Source organism: Musa acuminata, chromosome BXJ1-1 (genome assembly GCF_036884655.1).
Source record: "Musa acuminata AAA Group cultivar baxijiao chromosome BXJ1-1, Cavendish_Baxijiao_AAA, whole genome shotgun sequence".
NCBI lineage: Eukaryota > Viridiplantae > Streptophyta > Magnoliopsida > Zingiberales > Musaceae > Musa > Musa acuminata.
In genome coordinates this window covers 13,913,051-13,931,083 of record NC_088327.1, presented here as the reverse complement: position 1 = coordinate 13,931,083, position 18,033 = coordinate 13,913,051, and the positions used below count along the sequence as shown (strand labels likewise).

The following is an 18,033-nucleotide window of genomic DNA, read 5'->3' as shown; positions in this document are numbered from 1 at the left end:
CATTTATTTTTTATAAGAAAATAAAATAATATATAAATTAAAAAATAATGACAAACTAACAAAATAAAATAAAATATTATTTATATATATTTGAAAAATAATAAACATAGTATATACACCATTAAATATTAAATATTAATTAAATCTGGTGTCCTTTTAATAACACATCAAATAAGAAAATATTAAATGTTTATTTTATTTTATTATATTAAGTAGCATTATAATAAAATATGATGTCATTATATCACGGATGAATGTCACATCGTCCATAATGTTTTTTTAAAAACTTAAAATAAAATTTTATTACATCGATCATTTATGCAATAATACACCAACGAATCAACGCATTCGTAGTTGTAGATGTCGCTTGTGCTCGTGTTTCTCATATACGACTCTGCCGCGCGCGCGCGCGCGCTAAAGAAACGCCGAAGGCGGCATGAATCAAAGCGGTGTGCGTTTCGAAACGGTCATCCAAACGTTCGAACGCACGATGCATGTACTCAATCTAGGTTTATTGGGCACGCCGAATCCAGAAGATCTCTGTCCCGGATCTAGTAGGGCTTCTAACCTTTCCCCCCTAATCTCAGGAATCAAAGGTACGCTGACGTTCCTTCCTATTTCGCTGTCGTATGGATCTCTAACCCCGATCCCTTTCGTTCTGGTTCTTGGATTTGTCGGCCAATTGTCCTGGAGTGCGACTGTCGCCTTGAATTAGGCTACAAGATTGGGTTTTGGGGCTGTGCCTTTGGTTGAATAGCGGAGACCCGAGGTAGTTATACCGAGTCCGTGCAAAAAAATCTGATTTTTTCTTTTGGCCAGAATTGGTATGTCTACAAGAATGCTTCACTGTCTGTCGAATTTTCCTGCTTGCCGGTGGACTTCTGCTTTGCTTGAATGCTGGTAGTTCTTCGATTCGTTTCCTAACTTGGGCGAGAGGTCCTACGAGAGCGTTTCATGTGGGGGAAGCAAAATTGCTTCTTTTCTCTTTGGATTGATGATCATCATAGCAGTTTCTGTTTCCAACAAAGACTGGTGTTTTCGACTTGTGCACGTTTCTGAATCAAACATTTTTGAACAAATTTTAGACGTTTTCTTGTTTGACCTTTCTGTTTCCTAAATATTTATGGAAATTCTTGTACTAACTGTAAGTTTGGATCTGTATGAGAATATTGATAATTGCTATATGCCTTTTGCTTTTCCTGGTGCAGGACTTAATTCTGGGAGGACAGTACCCTGGATACGTCACTCAACCTGTTGCCATAGTCTTGGGAAATTAATCTTCTATCAAAAGATCACTTTTCTTTCCAGTTTTGTCAATCTATAAAATCATCTGCTCTTTGCGGCTTGTGATAGTTATTTACTAGTGAGTCTGAGTTGATTACAATGAATACACTCGTGCATGCTGCAAATCTTGCTCTTTTAGGTATGGTACCTTTGCTAATATCTAGCTAGATCTTTTGGTTTGGAAAACTGATTTATGTTTGGATGAGTATTCAATTTCAATTTTTTCTGGGGAACCAAGTATCTCTTTGATTATAATAAACTGAAACAGTTGTATCTGTTCCATAATTATGCTCTTGTTACAATGTTCAAGAAGTATAAAACTGGTGATGTTGTGTATAAAGTGCTTTCTTATAATACGTGATGCCCTTTTTTTTATCAGTCACCCTAGTTTTCCAAGTTTGCATGTAAGTTCATTAATTCTTCTTAGTTACATCGAAGTCCTTAAAATCCTCTTATCGTGTGCATATTCCTTCAATGAAATCCAATGGAATCATCAGTGGCAGCATCTTGTAGGGGATATATTATTAGTGAAATATGGTATATTTAGACTTCTTTTCTCACAAAACTATTGTTATACACACACACACACACACACACATGAATTAGGAAATGCATGCAACACTAATAAATTCGGGGGGACTAATATGAAATAGAAACTATCTTGAGTTGCTTGTTAGATGCAATTCGTTAAGACTTCTATAAGCTTGTCTTTGAAAGTTTTGATAATAGTTGATGAAATGTACTTGGTTTTTGTACTGCTTATAAACAATTGTTCATGGCAATTTTCTTACATATGGTTACTTCACCCAGGTTGCAAGGTATTCAATTTTCCTTCTTTTAAGTTTCTAACTTTTTTTCTTTTCTAAAATAAGTGTCGTTAGGTTGTTGTATAACTGGCTTCGTCACAAAGGGATTTTGTTTTATAAATAGTCCTATAACTTGGCGATTTAAAATTCACATTTATTTTCTTGCAGGTCTGACCTTAGCTCCACTATTAGTGAAGATAAATCCCAATGTGAATGTAGTTTTGACAGCATGCTTGACTGTTTATGTTGGTTGCCATCGTTCAGTCAAGCCAACGCCACCTCCAGTGAGTATTATCCATATTTTTTATTTGTTAGTTTCTTTTTTTTGGATGGTGGGAGAGACTTGATTGTACAGTAAGATTGTTCATGCTTGACTTTGGTGACGAAGGTCCAGAGTCACAGAAACAATTCTTTGCTTGCAAGGGAGAATTGCAAAATATATAAATCCTCCTCATATACAACATTGGTGGGTGGCCTTTTGCACAGGTGTTTGTTTGTTTTGGTGAGCAGGGTGATGGGAGTGAGTGGATATGTTAATGCTAGAGTTCGTAGATATATTAAAATCTTCATCATGAGTCTAGAACAGTTTATAGGTTCAAATCTTGTGTCCATCCCTCTCTATTTTGTCAGGTGTTTCATTAACACTTGTGCAATGCCCTTCTCTCTAATTGACTTGTATCATACACTTGGGTTTAATTTAACGTGCGAGTAGGGCTTCCACATGAGAGGAGATGTTAGAGTATATAAATGTATTGAGTAATTTCCTAACAGAAGTTTTTGGGAGTTTCAGTCACCTAGTCAAAATCTTTATCAGTTAGGTTAAAATTTGTTCTTTTTATTGGTTAAGACTGACCAACCTATATCAAATGTGTTCATGAAATATGTGCAGGAGATGATATCAAACAAGCATGCCATGCGATTTCCTTTTGTCGGAAGTGCAATGCTGTTATTGTTGTTTCTGCTTTTCAAAATTTTCTCCAAAGATTTGGTTAATGCTGTACTGACATGTTACTTCTTTATTCTCGGGATTGTGGCTATCTCGTGAGTAATTTGTCATTTCCAGTAAAAATAGATTTTATCAATGATTTTTGCTCGAATTAGTTGGTTTAACACCTCAGTTGCTGCCAATTTTGACATGCAGAGCAACATTATCACCAGCAATTAAGCGTTTTCTTCCAGAACATTGGAACAATGACCTCATAAGTTGGCGTGCTCCTTATTTTGGCAGTATGTTATATTCCCTTTCTGATTTATTTTCCCTTTGTTCTGTGTTGTGTCAAATTAATTTAGGTTGACAGTGTCATATGTTTCATTCGTTCTAAATTTGTAATTTTGTTCTTTGTTATCTGCTGCTAGCAAATTGTTTTAGGTGCCTTACTGTATCAAGTGTCAATTAGCTGCAGCTTATACTTATATTATTGATAGCCTTCTCATTGTACTCTTATTTACCTTGACTAAATGCTTTTAATAAACAACACAACATTGATCACCAATCAACCTTGAAGTCATGATCATTGCTCAACATATTAAAACCATCTCTTATAAAAATAATGATCCATGAAAATGCAAATACAAGTTACCGTTTTAGGGGAATTTCAGATGTGCAGCTACTGGTTTGGTTGATTAGTTATATTCTTGACATAGGTTTAGCATGATCTTCAAGGAATACAGTGTAGCGAATGCTGTAAATTTTAGGATCTTAATTGTGTAGAGGGATAAAATTTACTCATCAAGGATGATGACAAGAATTTTCGAAGTTCATTGTGGTCAGTAAGTGCAAATTTTGGGCATGGTTTCAAAAAACTGCCTAAGCTGTTTCAGTTAACATTCTGGATTCTGTAGCTTTCGTGTCATATATTTTTCATATATAATAGAGTCCATCCTTGTGGAACAAGCAAAGATACAAAGAGACTAATGAAGAAAGAAAGGTTGATAAAGGGATTCTAATGAGAGAAAGCATTGTCTCAATGGAAATAGGATAATTATGATTCACACAGAATTCTAATGAGTTCTCACTGAATGATGTACTATCATATTGATATTTCTTGTTACAGCTGCTTCAGTAGAGTTCACCAGGTCCCAGATTGTTGCCTCAATACCAGGAACTTTCTTTTGCCTCTGGTATGCTTTGAAGAAGCATTGGCTGGCAAACAATATTTTGGGAATTGCATTCTGCATTCAGGTTAGTTATTAAAATATAAATTATTTATGGTATTCCTCTTAACTTTTATATTGTTTTGATGATTGATGATGTACCTGGTTTATATGGTTTCTATAGTGATTTTTTGCTTGTTTTTCTTTTATTTTACTTGAAAATGTTTTTTTATTGCATTATCAAACCAATCTAAAGTAAAACAAATGCTTTTCATTTTCCATCGAAACTTATCCATACTTTATACTTTATAGTTTAGAGTATGTATTGGTACTGGGAAATGCTTTGTTGCCTTTTCCCAAACCCTACCTGGGTAAGGTAGATTGATATCATTAATTCATTATAAAAAAATGATTTTCTCATTGTTTTCTGTAGATACACATAATAATACAAACTAATTATTTTGTCGAACAACAGTGCTATACTTTCAAGAGTTTGGCATGGCTAGGAACTGAACTCGATTCTTTTCAAAAATTGAGGGAGTTCAAAGTTGGAGCTTTTTGGCTGTTGTCAAGGAACAAAACATACCAAAGCTAAAATGATTTCAAGGTTGAACAGAAAATAGGGTTAAGGGACATAAGATGGAAGAAAATACAGGTCTTGGAGAGAAAAAAGTGATAGATTATAGAAAATGGGGACATAGTTTTTCATCTCTGTGCATCTAGATTGAGAGGATATCAAAGATCATCTTTTTTAGAATATCATCCTGTTGGGATTCATTTTTGTCTGTGATATGCTATTCTGAAATTGCTGGAGCCTTTTCCCACATTATATTGGACAGATTCCATTTCCCACCTGATCCCAGAATATGAAATTACAACATGCTCTTGATATTTGAACTTTAAATTACACTTGAAGGCAATACAGTAGATAGAGTTCAAACTTTGAAAAGAAATTGTATTTTATTTTTGACTAAGATTCTCCAATTGCATTCAACAAGCTCTTGTCTGTTTTATAGGGAATTGAAATGCTGTCATTGGGTTCATTCAAAACTGGTGCCATTCTTTTGGTAAAGGCTTTCTTTGCTCCATGTGCAATTGGATTTATCTTCTGTTACTAACATTTGCTGTACAATTTTGCTTAGATTTTGTAATGGCTATTTCGTCTTGAAGCATTTACTATTAAGTATTAAGTTCATTAGTTCAGATATCTTGGAATTGGATTATGACTAACCTTAATAATTAGCATTTAGTGCCAGATCATAAGAACCAACTAAGAATTTGCATCTTGAATAAATAATCTGTTTGTTAGAATTAACTGCATTATCTAAAAGAAATGTTGTTTTAATGATATTTAAGAAACAACATACATACCTTATCCATGGTATCATGGAAGAGAAAGTAGCATTGGGATTGTTCAGTTTGCAACACATAGAACTTCCTTTGTTTTTAACTTTAGAGATACTGAGATAGTTTTGCACAGGTCAGGAATCTGGGTTTTATGCAATTCAGTCTTCTTTTCTGCCTTTTTTTGCCCTGCATTTCTCTTCTTCTGATTAGATTATGTGATGCTGGCGCTTATTTTTCCCTTCATTCTTTTTATCCTGATTAGTTGACATGTTGCTGTGGCTACTTTCAGTAAATTTAAGGATCTTGTTGTGGATGATTGCGCAATAAAATCTAACGCTTCGTAAGGGGACACTTCATGTCTGCAAGAATGTGAAAGGACCAGGGGGGGCATTTATGATAAAACATGTATCGATCTCTCCACTGAATTTCGGAAGCTTGTTGTGTCAAATATTGTGCCTTGTTCTAGGAAAGCAACATCAAGTAGTTGTACTAGTTTTATCATGTTTCCTACAATTTCAAGCTTTACCCTTAGAGATCTCTTTTTTTGTCCACTTTTGGGCAATCCTGTGGTACTGGCTGTTTTAGGATTTTTTTAGTTTAGTTAAAGGGAACATGGTCTGAGTAGTCTATAAATCAGTATTGCTTGGTAGATCTGGCTGCAATCATCTAATACAATTACATGTTAGGCAAATCTTTCTACTGTCCGTCAAACTTTTTAAGCAACTTTTGCTGCAACCTTTAGAATTTTTCCCATCTGCTAGAATATCACCTTGATCATCGTTATATGGTACAATGAATATTATGATGATTGACTGAAATCTGCATAAATCTGTGCAAGCTTGTGGCCAAATTTGTCATATCACCTACGATGAAGGCCTTGGTATGCATTTGAATTCAAGATTAGTTGTTACATATTTATGTATAAACACATTTGATCATCCATACTATTTTAGAAAACCTGCAGTATTCATTTTATCATAAGGTAGTATTCCACACAGACTAAATAAGATGTGTTTTCTCATTATTTGCTCATACTATCCTAGGAAAGGAATAAAAAATTGGTCAGCTTAGTCTGTATCATCGATGTTTACTGGTTTAATTAGAAAATTGATTGGCCTGGTCCGGAATCAGTGGTTACCGCCTGATAACCCTACCAAGCTGGGTTTATCGTACGGGTATTGGACAGTAAGCCTACCACCTAATACTCTTGTAATTTTTTTATTTTTTTTATTTTTTTAATCTTTTCTCTCATGCCCCACTCCTTCCTTTCTCTTGAAACATCTCACCATTATCCGCCACCTTCTCCACCCTATTGCCTTCCCCCTGTTGCTCTGCTGCTTCCCCACTGTTGCTCCCTGTCTCCCTGATAAAATCATGGCTTCCTCCCCCGCCTTTGGTAAATCTCCTCCTCCAACTTCTCTGCTTTTGCTCTTCCACTACCTTCTTTACCACTGCCTCCACTTTCTCCTTCTCCCCCTCTGCTTCTTCTCCCCTGCCTTCTCCTTCTTCTTCTCCTGCCCCTTCTCTCTCTCTCTCTCTCTTTCTCTTTGGTTAGTGCCAATCAGTTTCCCAGCATATCATATGTTGATGGGCAGGTATCCACTGGTGTTGTACCAGGCTAGCCAGAGACTTGAAACTTTGATTCTAAGTCTTGCTAGGATTTATTCTGAAATATCTATTTGGAAAATGTCTCTTAAGACATTAACAAAATCAAGTGGAAAATTGTTAAGTTATATTAATTTCATGTATTATAGTTGAAATTTGCATAATAAAGAAGATTTGAGTATGTAAATTGCTCTTATTTTTTGCCACACAAGCTTGTTAAACAGCTTTTCTTGGTGCACTATGTTCAAACATTCTTTTACATGTAACCTATACAAAAAGAAATTAGTTATCTTTTAACCTGTATTTTTTATAGTCAGAAAGATGAGTATCTTCATTCTTTTACCATTCACAATAACTAATTATAACAATTAAACAGTTGCCTCAGAGAAATTACAGCCTTAGGGTCCTAAGGGGGTGACTATATCAGAGCCTCGGCCAGTAGTGAGGCTTGAAACCCTCCTAAAGCTTAGGCATCATAGCCACTGTCTAGGTGTTAGGCAGCTGCCCATGACAATCACATGTATTTTGTTGGTATGGTCTTTTGGTTGTATCTAACTTATTATTGCTGACATTATCAGTTTTTAATCATATACTGATTTTACCTTCTGTTTTATGAGCTCCTGAGAATAGAGGAAAATGTTTTGTTAGTAAGCAAGTTTATCAATCAATTGTGCCAACCTTTGTCTTTGTTACTTCGGGACAGTTCAGATTTTTGTTTGAATGATAATAAATATGTTCGTCTAATTTATGCCTTTTAACTCCAATTTCAGGTTGGACTATTTTTTTATGATATCTTTTGGGTATTCTTCACGCCTGTGATGGTTAGTGTTGCTAAATCATTTAATGCTCCAGTAAAGGTCAGTTCTCTAGGGTGTTACATTTAGATATTTGGTGGTTGATCGACATATGTGATCACTTTAGCATGAAACACTTGTGTTCCTTTTGTTTCCAACAGCTTCTATTCCCAACTTCTGATGCTGCACGACGATTTTCTATGCTTGGACTTGGTGATATTGTTATTCCTGGTGAGATATTTAGGTCAGGCTTGTTTTTCTATATGCTGAAGTAATTCTTCTATCTTAATAGATCGTTAACTGTTTAGGATGGGTAGTAGTGCCTTTTAGATAATTTTTTTATGGAAACTGAGGAAGGGTACCCCGGAAGCTATTGGAAGGTAAAACTTGGCATTCACTGGCTCATTAATGGATGACTAGTGGACAAGCCCTGGGCAGCTTGATGTTTGGGTTACCTGATCAGTTGGTTACACATCTTTCTTTATTATGCAACCATAAATGGATTTAGTTGATCTAGAATCAACATAAGTCAATCCTACAGAGCCTGGATAAGGCTTGCTTCATGTTTGATTCAAGTTTAGTTTGATATTTGTTATTAATCAAGCTGGTTCATGCTTGATTAGGTTCATTTACCACTTGGGTTTGATGTTGCTTGATGAAACCATAGAATGTATGTTCCGAGACAAGCCAATAGGTCACATGATTGTTTTAATTGAGAAAGTTGTCTAACTGGGTATTAAGCATATCATTGTGGCAACTCCTATCACCTTTGCAAAAGCAGCTAGAGAAGAGGGTGAATGACATTGGCTAGTTATACCATAGAGTAAATTTTGTTGAGATGTGATTAGGCACCAAGGCTTGTATAAACTTAAATGGTAGTGCTAGAAATACTACTATTACTACAACAACAACAAAGCCATACACTGAGTAGGTGGTAGAGAAAGTTCTATAAAAAAAGTGACTATACTAAATAATTTTGATTTTTGAGTACTTTTTATTAAGGTATGCAATACCGTACCAATGTTTCGAGATTGGCTCGGTACGGTATGGTATCGTGTATCGCTCGGTACACCAGGGCGTACCGAGCGTTACACCAAGGCGTTTCGAGTGGTTTTAAATATTTCTTCCTCTATTGTAGTAGTGCTACACTATAACACTGTAGCACTATAGCACGTTCCGTCCAGTAGCGGACTGTCACGAACGGTCGTCGCGCACCCGCAACAACTCCGTTCAACGAACCGTTCGTCGCTCACACCTGCATGTACAGCTGCTTGACAGCATGTTTTCTCTTGGTTTTGGGTCATTTTGCTTGTAAATATGTAAGTTCGAACAAGCTGCAGCGTTACAAAGCGACCGCTCACCGAACCGAGCAAAACAACCCCAAAACAGCCCAAAACAGCTCATTTTCGCGTGCCGTGGGAGGTGAGCGGAGAACTGCCTCCGCTCACCAAAACGTCAGCCATCTCAGACCCCAGGGACCCCCCGGGTGGCACAGGGCTGAATGGGGCTTCGGTTATATACCGGGCGTTGAACTCTCTTTCGCAAGTTCGCACGTGACCTTTGCCGGAACTTGTCTTCGCGCCCGGGACCAGGTGAGCGGCTGTTTGTGGGCTTGCAGCTGTTCGTTCATCCTTGAAAGCCTTGTTTTTCTCCCTCTCCCTCTTTTCTCTTGTGCACACAAGGTGTTCGTCGAATTGCTTGTAAAGCTTCCCTTTTCGCGAGACTTCGGGACTTGTCCGTTGCTCGTTCTTTCGAACTAACCAATTTTCTCTTTTACAGGTCCTTCGGGACCTGCGAGAGGTTACAAAGTGGGCTGATCCTTGCGGAGCAAGATCGCAAGGGCGAAGCGCGACTTAGGCAACGCAAGCTAAGTTCGCGTCTTTGGCCGCAAGGGTGCCTCACGCCTTAGGCAATTCCAGCTAAGGTCGTGACATTGTGGTATCAGAGCGGGCAAGCACTTCGAGCGAACAGCGAACGAACTTCGCAACTTCGCCATGGCAAAGCATCGTGGCGAATCAAGCAAGACGGGGCAAGCCGGACCCTTGCCCCAAGCAGCCGCAGGTGGGCTGCATGTGCACACTCGCTCTCATGCTGTTGGAACCGCTCAAGAGGAGCGCGGCAGCGAACAGGACGAGCGAGAAGTTGGCCACTCTCCGCGAGCGGAGGAAGCGCAATCTGGTGCGCTAACTGGGAAAAAGAGTCATAAGGAGAGACTCACGACGGCGGAAACCCGCCTGGATGTTTTGGAAGCGAGCATGGAGGAACTCTACCATGACCAACAAAGACTTGTTGGGGTAGAGAGCTTGCAAGAGGAAGCGGAGTCCAGGATCGACAAGGTCGAGGCCCTAGTCGACCGACTGTCTAATGACACCAAAGACTCCGTGCAACACTTACAGGATGTTGTGGCGGAACACACTGCAAAGGTGGCCATGCTCACAAGAACACTAAATGCGGGAGGAGGCAACACCCGCGTTGCACCGCCACAAAATTTGAGGGCACCTGAGCCTCATGGACATGGAGGGGCCAGAGATGCCAAAGAGCTCGAGAACTTTCTGTTTGACATGGAGCAATACTTCCGAGCTACGAGGCCCGATTATGAAGATACCAAAGTTTCTATAGCAACAATGTATCTGAACGGAGATGCGAAACTTTGGTGGCGAACTCGTTGGGAGGAGATCCAACAAGGTCGGTGTTCAGTCGACAAATGGGAGGACTTGAAGCGGGAGTTGAGAACTCAGTTCGTACCGGAGAACACAGAGTTCGTCGCAAGAAGGAAGTTGAGACAACTCCGCCAAAGCACCACCATCCGAGACTATGTAAAATAATTTTTTGCACTAATGCTGGACATACAGGACATGTCCGAGAAGGACAAGTTGTTCAGCTTCCTCGATGGTTTGAAACCATGGGCTCAACAGGAGCTAAATCGAAGGAATGTTACCGACGTGGTCGGGGCAATTGCTGCTGCAGAAAGGCTCACCGACTTTGTTTCCTCTGAAGACCCAGCAAGAAGGAAACAATCTTCAGGCAATCGCCCTCCAAAACATTCTCGAGGGAAGGAGCTCGGGGGCGAACAAAAGAAGAAGAGCTCCCACAAAGGGCCGAACCCGAAAGGCAAGGCCTCAAAACCTGGAGGATGCTTCTTGTGTGGAGGACCGCACATGGTAAGGGAGTGCCCACAGAAACAGGCACTCAATGCTTTGACGGCTTCCATCCACCCCCCCCCCCCCCACGATCGGACAAGGGAAAAGCTGTTGCTCTTAGTTCGAGCAGTTCAGAATCCAGCAGCGACGATGAGGAGTCGCAAGGACCCCGAATGGGAGCAATGCGTTTGTTGAATGCTATGCGGGGTCAAGTGGGGGAGAACATAAAGACGAAGGCACAAAAAACAGGAAGTAGTGAGCTGATGTATGTGGACATCAAGCTGAATGGCCAAACGACCCGTGCAATGGTGGACACGGGCGCTACCCACAACTTCATAGCCGATCGCGAAGCACAGCGACTTGGGTTAACCTTGGAAAAGAGCCCAAGCCGAATGAAGGCGGTGAACTCGGAGGCCAGGCGAATCTCCGGGTTGGCAAAGGGAGTCCCTATCAAAATCGGGACTTGGAGCGGAAACACCAACATGATGGCCGTGCCACTGGACGACTTCCAAGTGATTCTTGGAATGGAGTTTATGCACGTGGCAAAGTTGGTGCCGATGCCGTTCTTGAACTCCCTAAGTATGATGGGAGGCGATGACCCCTGCGTGGTTCCCGTCTCTCGGAGAGGAACTAAGGAGCCCCAACACATCTCGGCATTACAATTGAAGAAAGGGGTGCGAAAAGGCGAGTTGACATTCGTGGCTGCTATGAAACTAGAGCCACTCAACGAGGAGGCCATTCAAGAACCTGCTGTGGTGGCGAATGTCCTAAAAGAGTTCAAAGATGTTATGCCACCCGAGTTGCCGAAGAAACTTCCACCACGCAGAGGCGTGGATCACAGTATCGAGCTGGAGCCAGGAGTGAAGCCTCCAGCGAGACCACCCTACCGCATGCCCCCGCCAGAGTTGGCAGAACTCAGGAAGCAGTTAGGTGAACTGCTAAGCGGTGGTCTCATCCGCAGCTCTAAAGCACCTTTCGGAGCTCCAGTTCTCTTCCAGAAGAAACAAGATGGGAGCCTCCGATTATGCGTCGACTACCGAGCCCTCAACAAAGTAACAGTGAAGAACAAGTATCCCATCCCGCTCATCGCGGACTTGTTCGACCAATTGGGCAAGGCTAAGTATTTCTCAAAACTCGACCTTCGGTCGGGGTATTGGTAGGTGCGCATTGCTGAAGGCGACGAAGCGAAGACTACCTGTGTGACCAGGTATGGAGCGTTTGAGTTCTTGGTGATGCCTTTCGGCTTAACCAACGCTCCGGCCACATTCTGTACTCTCATGAACCAGCTATTCAAGGAGTATTTGGATAAGTTCGTGGTCGTCTACCTGGACGATATCGTCGTCTACAGCCAAACGCTCGAGGAGCACGTCAAGCACCTTCGGATAATTTTCAAGGTTCTCAGGGAGAACACTTTATTCGTGAAAAGGGAGAAATGCTACTTTGCTCAAACTGAGATCTTATTCTTGGGGCATCGAATCGGTGATGGCTCCATTCGGATGGATAAGTCGAAGGTGCAAGCAGTTGCGGAATGACGAACTCCAAAGAAGGTGCCAGAGTTAAGATCCTTCCTTGGTTTCGTCAATTACTATCGACGCTTCATAGCGGGATATTCGAAGCGGGCAACCCCACTGACGGAGTTGCTGAAGAAGGAGCAGCCTTGGAAGTGGTCGGACAAATGTGAGATAGCATTCCAAGATCTGAAGGCTGCTGTTCTGGAAAAGCCGGTGCTCAAATTGCCGAACTATGGAGAGCCCTTTGAAGTCCATACAGACGCTTCGGACTTCGCTATTGGGGGAGTACTCATGCAGGAGGGTCATCCCGTGGCCTACGAGAGCCGCAAACTCAACGAGACCGAGCGGCGGTATCCAGTGCATGAGAAGGAGATGACAGCAGTGATCCACTGTCTGCGAGTTTAGCGACACTACCTCCTCGGGTCGCGATTTGTGCTGAGGACAGACAACATCGCCCTGAGCTATTTCCAAACTCAGAAGAAGCTCTCCCCAAAGCAAGCGCGATGGCAGGACTTCCTGTCTGAATTTGATATGGCAATGGAGTACAAGCCTGGGAAGGCGAATGTCGTGGCCGATGCGCTGAGTCGGAAAGTGGAATGCGTGAATGCCGTACAACTGGAGGGCGGAGGCCAAGCAAGTCAGTTGCACTCCAACTTCCTTTCCCGAATCAGAGATGGACTGTATAGTGATCCCCAGGCAGTTATCCTGATGCAGCTCATCAAAGAAGGCAAGGCACGGCGATTTTGGGTCCAGGAGGGACTTGTTTACACAAAAGGGAATAGAGTGTATGTTCCCCGAGTGGACAATTTAAGGCGTGAACTCTTAAAGGAGTGTCATGATTCCCTTTGGGCTGGACACCCAGGCATTCACAGAACTTTGGCTCTCGTGGAGAGGGCCTTCTACTGGCCGAAGATGGGGATTGACGTGGAGGAATATGTTCGAACATGCCTTACTTGCCAACAAGACAAGGTGGAGCAGCGGAAGCCGGTGGGACTTTTGGAGCCGTTGCCCGTACCAGAAAGGCCGTGGGAGAGCATTTCCTTGGACTTCATATCAAGCTTGCCACCTGTAGGGGGACTCGGATCGATACTCGTGGTGGTCGATCGGTTTTCAAAGTACGCAACTTTCATTGCTGCTCCCCTACACTGTTCAGCAGAGGAGGCGGCCAAGTTGATGATGAAGAATGTAGTGAAGTATTGGGGAGCCCCGCACAATATCATTAGCGATCGAGACGCTCGGTTCTTGGGACGGTTTTGGACCGAGCTGTTCAAATTGTTGGGGTCAAAGTTATACTTCTCTACAAGCCTCCACCCCCAGACGGATGGCCAGACCAAAAGAATAAACTCGCTCTTGGAGCAATATCTCCGGCACTACGTGAGTGCCAATCAACGAGATTGGGTGAAGCTGTTGGACATTGCCCAATTCTCCTACAACTTACAGCGGAGCTCTGCATCCAACAAGAGCCCCTTCGAAATTATCACAGGACAACAACCGTCGACTCCGCACACCATGGCAATTGGGTATACTGGGAGTAGTCCATCAGCCTATCATTTCGCAAAGGAGTGGCATCGAAATGCAGATATTGCGCGGGCTTACTTGGAGAAGGCGGCAAAACGGATGAAGAAGTTGGCAGACTTGGGAAGGCGACCACAAGAGTTCAAAGTTGGCGATTTGGTGTTGGTAAAGCTCCAACCAGCATCACTCCAATTCTTCAGGAACAGAGTCCACAAAGGATTGGTGCGTAAGTATGAAGGGCCCTTCCCAATTATCAGCAGGGTAGGCAATGTCTCTTACAAGTTGCAGCTGCCGGCGTGGTTCAAAATTCACAACGTTCTTCACGCCAGCAACCTAAAAGCCTACCACTCGGATCCGCAAGATGCCTCCCGAAGTGTTCCAACTCGGCTACCTCCCATCACAGCCTCCTACGAGAAGCGAGTGGAAACCATTCTGGCGGATCGCAAAATAAAGCTACCCAACGGAGCGAAGCAGACAGAGTACTTGGGGAAGTGGCGAAAGCTTCCCCGAACTGAAGCCAGTTGGGAGCCTGAAGACGCCCTACGACATGAAGAGGAAGTCATTAACAACTACCAACAAGCGTCGACGAGGGCGTCGACAGTTTAAGTGGGGGAGAATGTCACGAACGGTCGTCGCGCACCCGCAACAACTCCGTTCAACGAACCGTTCGTTGCTCACACCTGCATGTACAGTTGCTTGACAGCATGTTTTCTCTTGGTTTTGGGTCATTTTGCTTGTAAATATGTAAGTTCGAACAAGCTGCAGCGTTACAAAGCGACCGCTCACCGAACCGAGCAAAACAGCCCCAAAACAGCCCAAAACAGCTCCGTTTTCGCGTGCCGCGGGAGGTGAGTGGAGAATTGCCTCCGCTCACCAAAACGTCAGCCATCTCAGACCCCAGGAACCCCCCGGGTGGCACAGGGCTGGATGAGGCTTCGGTTATATACCGGGCGTTGAACTCTCTTTCGCAAGTTCGCACGTGACCTTTACGGGAACTTGTCTTCGCGCCCGGGACCAGGTGAGCGGCTGTTTGTGGGCTTCCAGCTGTTCGTTCATCCTTGAAAGCCTTGTTTTTCTCCCTCTCCCTCTTTTCTCTTGTGCACACAAGGTGTTCGTCGAATTGCTTGTAAAGCTTCCCTTTTCGCGAGACTTCGGGACTTGTCCGTTGCTCGTTCTTTCGAACTAACCAACTTTCTCTTTTACAGGTCCTTCGGGACCTGCGAGAGGTTACAAAGTGGGCTGATCCTTGCGGAGCAAGATCGAAAGGGCGAAGCGCGACTTAGGCAACGCAAGCTAAGTTCGCGTCTTTGGCCGCAAGGGTGCCTCACGCCTTAGGCAATTCCAGCTAAGGTCGTGACAGGACGGCCCGCATACCGGTATGCCGTCGAACCGGTATGTACCGCCCATACCGGACGGTACTATTCGAAATTGCATATCATGCTTTTTATATTTCATGAGTGGTAGAGAAAGTGACTTTTGTGGAATGAATATGATTATGATTGTTGAAGCCAATGATTTAAACATAGTTCTACACATCTGGTGGACTGCTATGTACCACCCAGGACATATTGGTCTGTCGATCACAGGTTACTAACACACTGATCACTTTAGACCAGGCAATCCACTTATTTAAAAAAACCAGGTTACTAACATGTTTATTTAAAATCCTATAACAGCCCATTCAATTCTCCCTCTCTCTATCTTGTGTGCATGTCTAGCCCACCAGTTATCATGTCACTTGCCGCCTTTGGTCCTCGCCTGTCACACATTGCCCCCATTGTGTACTCCCTCCTATTTTGCCTCTACCGTCTTCACATCCCTCTCCTTTCCCTGCTTCTCCACCTCATCGTCTTCTTCTCCTCCACACAAAACACCCTGCCCCCACCCCACCATGTTTCAGTACGTCAGAATGGACCAGGCCTGCTACTGGTTGGACCATGTGCCGGTATGAGTTTTGTACTCGAAATTGAAAACCTTGGATTTATAAATTGGTTGGACTAGTCTGTACAGATTGGTAGCCAATAAAAAAAAGGGACACAGACTAGTCAAAATGACAGGGTTACTGCTCAATAGTTCTACCAATCCAAACTCACCACCTGGTGTAGTGAATACTAGTCCAGTCAGCAATCGGTACAGGTCTTAGTCGGAAACTCAAAACATTGGTTATTAGCATGGTAGAGGATTCTGACTTGTGATCACTTGCCTTTGTAGAAAGGTTAAGCAGTATTAAACTACATGCATTAAAGTTCATGAAAGAACATATACCTGGAATTCTGTTGTTTGCTTCAGTCGGCCTATCTGGCTGTGCCACAAATCAACATGTGGTTTTTTTTTCCATTAAATTCTCCTATCCCAATTTTATTTAATATTTTAAGTGAATTGCTCCAATTTTAAGTTGGTGTATCTGGAAGCCATCTCATACTTGCAGTCTATTCTTTTGTTGAAGTTTGACATGCTTGCTAATGTTCAGGGATTTTTGTAGCATTGGCATTGCGCTTTGATGTGTCAAGAGGAAAGAAAATATGCTATTTCAATAGTGCCTTTTTGGGATATACTATTGGTTTGACCTTAACAATCATTGTCATGAACTGGTTTCAAGCTGCACAGGTAAACTTATAAAGCGTTTTACTAAAACTTGTCCAGTTCTAGTTTTTATTTTTCATATTTATATGTTCTGTTAACCGGGGGGTTTTGTGACATGCAGCCTGCTTTGCTTTATATAGTCCCTGGTGTTATTGGAATTGTGGGTGCTCATTGCCTATGGAATGGGGATGTAAAAATGGTACGTACAGTATCTTTTTTGTCAATGGTCTTTGATCATATAATTTCTTTAAGTGGCACCTTGGAGCTTTAATTCCCGAGTAGCAAAGTTGGAAGAGAAAGTTTACCTTTTCAATAGTGATTTATATACTTGAGTTGCAATTATGAAATGCTTCTTTATATGTGATTTGTAAAGCAGTCCTAGCTTATAAAAAATTGATGTAAAATGAGCACATAAGTTTGGGGAAAAAATTTGGATTGGACCAATTTCTCTTTCCACCACCAGTTTGCCATAGAATATGAGTATGGATGAGTAGCGACGGTTGGATTGGACTTGACGTCAGTTTGCTATTTCAATCTACGAGAGAGAAGTGCATATATTTTTCCCCATCACCGAGGAACATCAAGCAAGTGATTTTGTTGATTTGATGATTTACTATAAAGAGACGACAGTTGATTTTGTTGATTTACGATAAAGAGATATGAGTTGTAGATGAACGAGGAGAGAAATTAGAAATGGATTCGATAACGGTATGATAATAATGCCCCCTACATAATGGAGACTGTGTATGTTGGTCGACTCACAAAGTTGTAAACATATTAAATCTTAGGTGGAACTTTTAGTACATTTTTGGAGAAACTACAATAGCAAATTGACCATTGCTGATGGGTTTATTGCATCGATCCAGTATCTTGAAGGCTCTTGTTGCTAATTCATGTTGTCATTCTATCTCAAATTTTCTATTGAAAGTGACTCCTGCCGATTTCCTTTTGATGTGCACAGCTGTTGGAGTACGATGAATCGAAAACCTCATCTGAACTAAGCAGCAGCAGTAGCAGTTCACCTCGAGATGAAGACGCTAAAGCCGACAAGAAGGTGGATTAGTTTGCCATTTGTTGCTGAAATAAAACAAAAGTTTTGGTATTTTGCATCTGACGGCATCCAACTAATTATCAGAGCTATCATTGCTCCCGATTGGTTCTTGAAACACTGAGGCTATAATGAAACACAATAAAATCTTATTAGCTAAATTTATGTGCGCCTCTGTCTTAAGTGTTTAATTTACTGTTCCTTTGTGTAGGATTTTATCCTGTAATCACTGGTTTTGAAACATGCTGAATGACACAGTGAGTCTGAGATCAAACAAGCCTCTGTCTTTCTAATGTTGTCATCCAT

The 18,033-nt window shown here is 41.9% G+C and overlaps 1 protein-coding gene across 4 annotated transcripts; it reads left to right on the top strand.

Annotated features, from left to right (window-relative positions):
* Window positions 1–342: 342 nt before the first annotated feature.
* LOC103996549 (signal peptide peptidase 2) lies at window positions 343–17,998 on the top strand. 4 transcript variants are annotated; one of them, XM_009417473.3, is made up of 12 exons: window positions 343–596; window positions 1,209–1,423; window positions 2,259–2,374; window positions 2,980–3,131; window positions 3,232–3,317; window positions 4,145–4,272; window positions 5,201–5,251; window positions 7,907–7,993; window positions 8,092–8,161; window positions 16,567–16,703; window positions 16,801–16,878; window positions 17,641–17,998. In XM_009417473.3, exons 2-12 carry the CDS (start codon window positions 1,384–1,386, stop codon window positions 17,740–17,742), a joined length of 1,047 nt encoding a protein of 348 aa, XP_009415748.2. In that variant the 5' UTR covers window positions 343–596; window positions 1,209–1,383; the 3' UTR covers window positions 17,743–17,998. The 4 variants fall into 4 exon arrangements, with proteins under 4 accessions (XP_009415748.2, XP_009415756.2, XP_018679270.2 ...); XM_009417481.3 differs by having other exon boundaries at window positions 343–769; window positions 1,209–1,363; XM_018823725.2 differs by having other exon boundaries at window positions 343–769; window positions 16,579–16,703.
* Window positions 17,999–18,033: the final 35 nt, after the last annotated feature.

Bases quoted from the DNA above. Each gene is read 5' to 3' on its own strand.
- LOC103996549 (XM_009417473.3), top strand. From the start codon at position 1,384: ATGAATACACTCGTGCATGCTGCAAATCTTGCTCTTTTAG. The intron at 4,273-5,200 runs GTTAGTTATTAA...TCTGTTTTATAG, and splicing joins GAATTGCATTCTGCATTCAG to GGAATTGAAATGCTGTCATT. The intron at 8,162-16,566 runs GTGAGATATTTA...GCTAATGTTCAG, and splicing joins TGGTGATATTGTTATTCCTG to GGATTTTTGTAGCATTGGCA.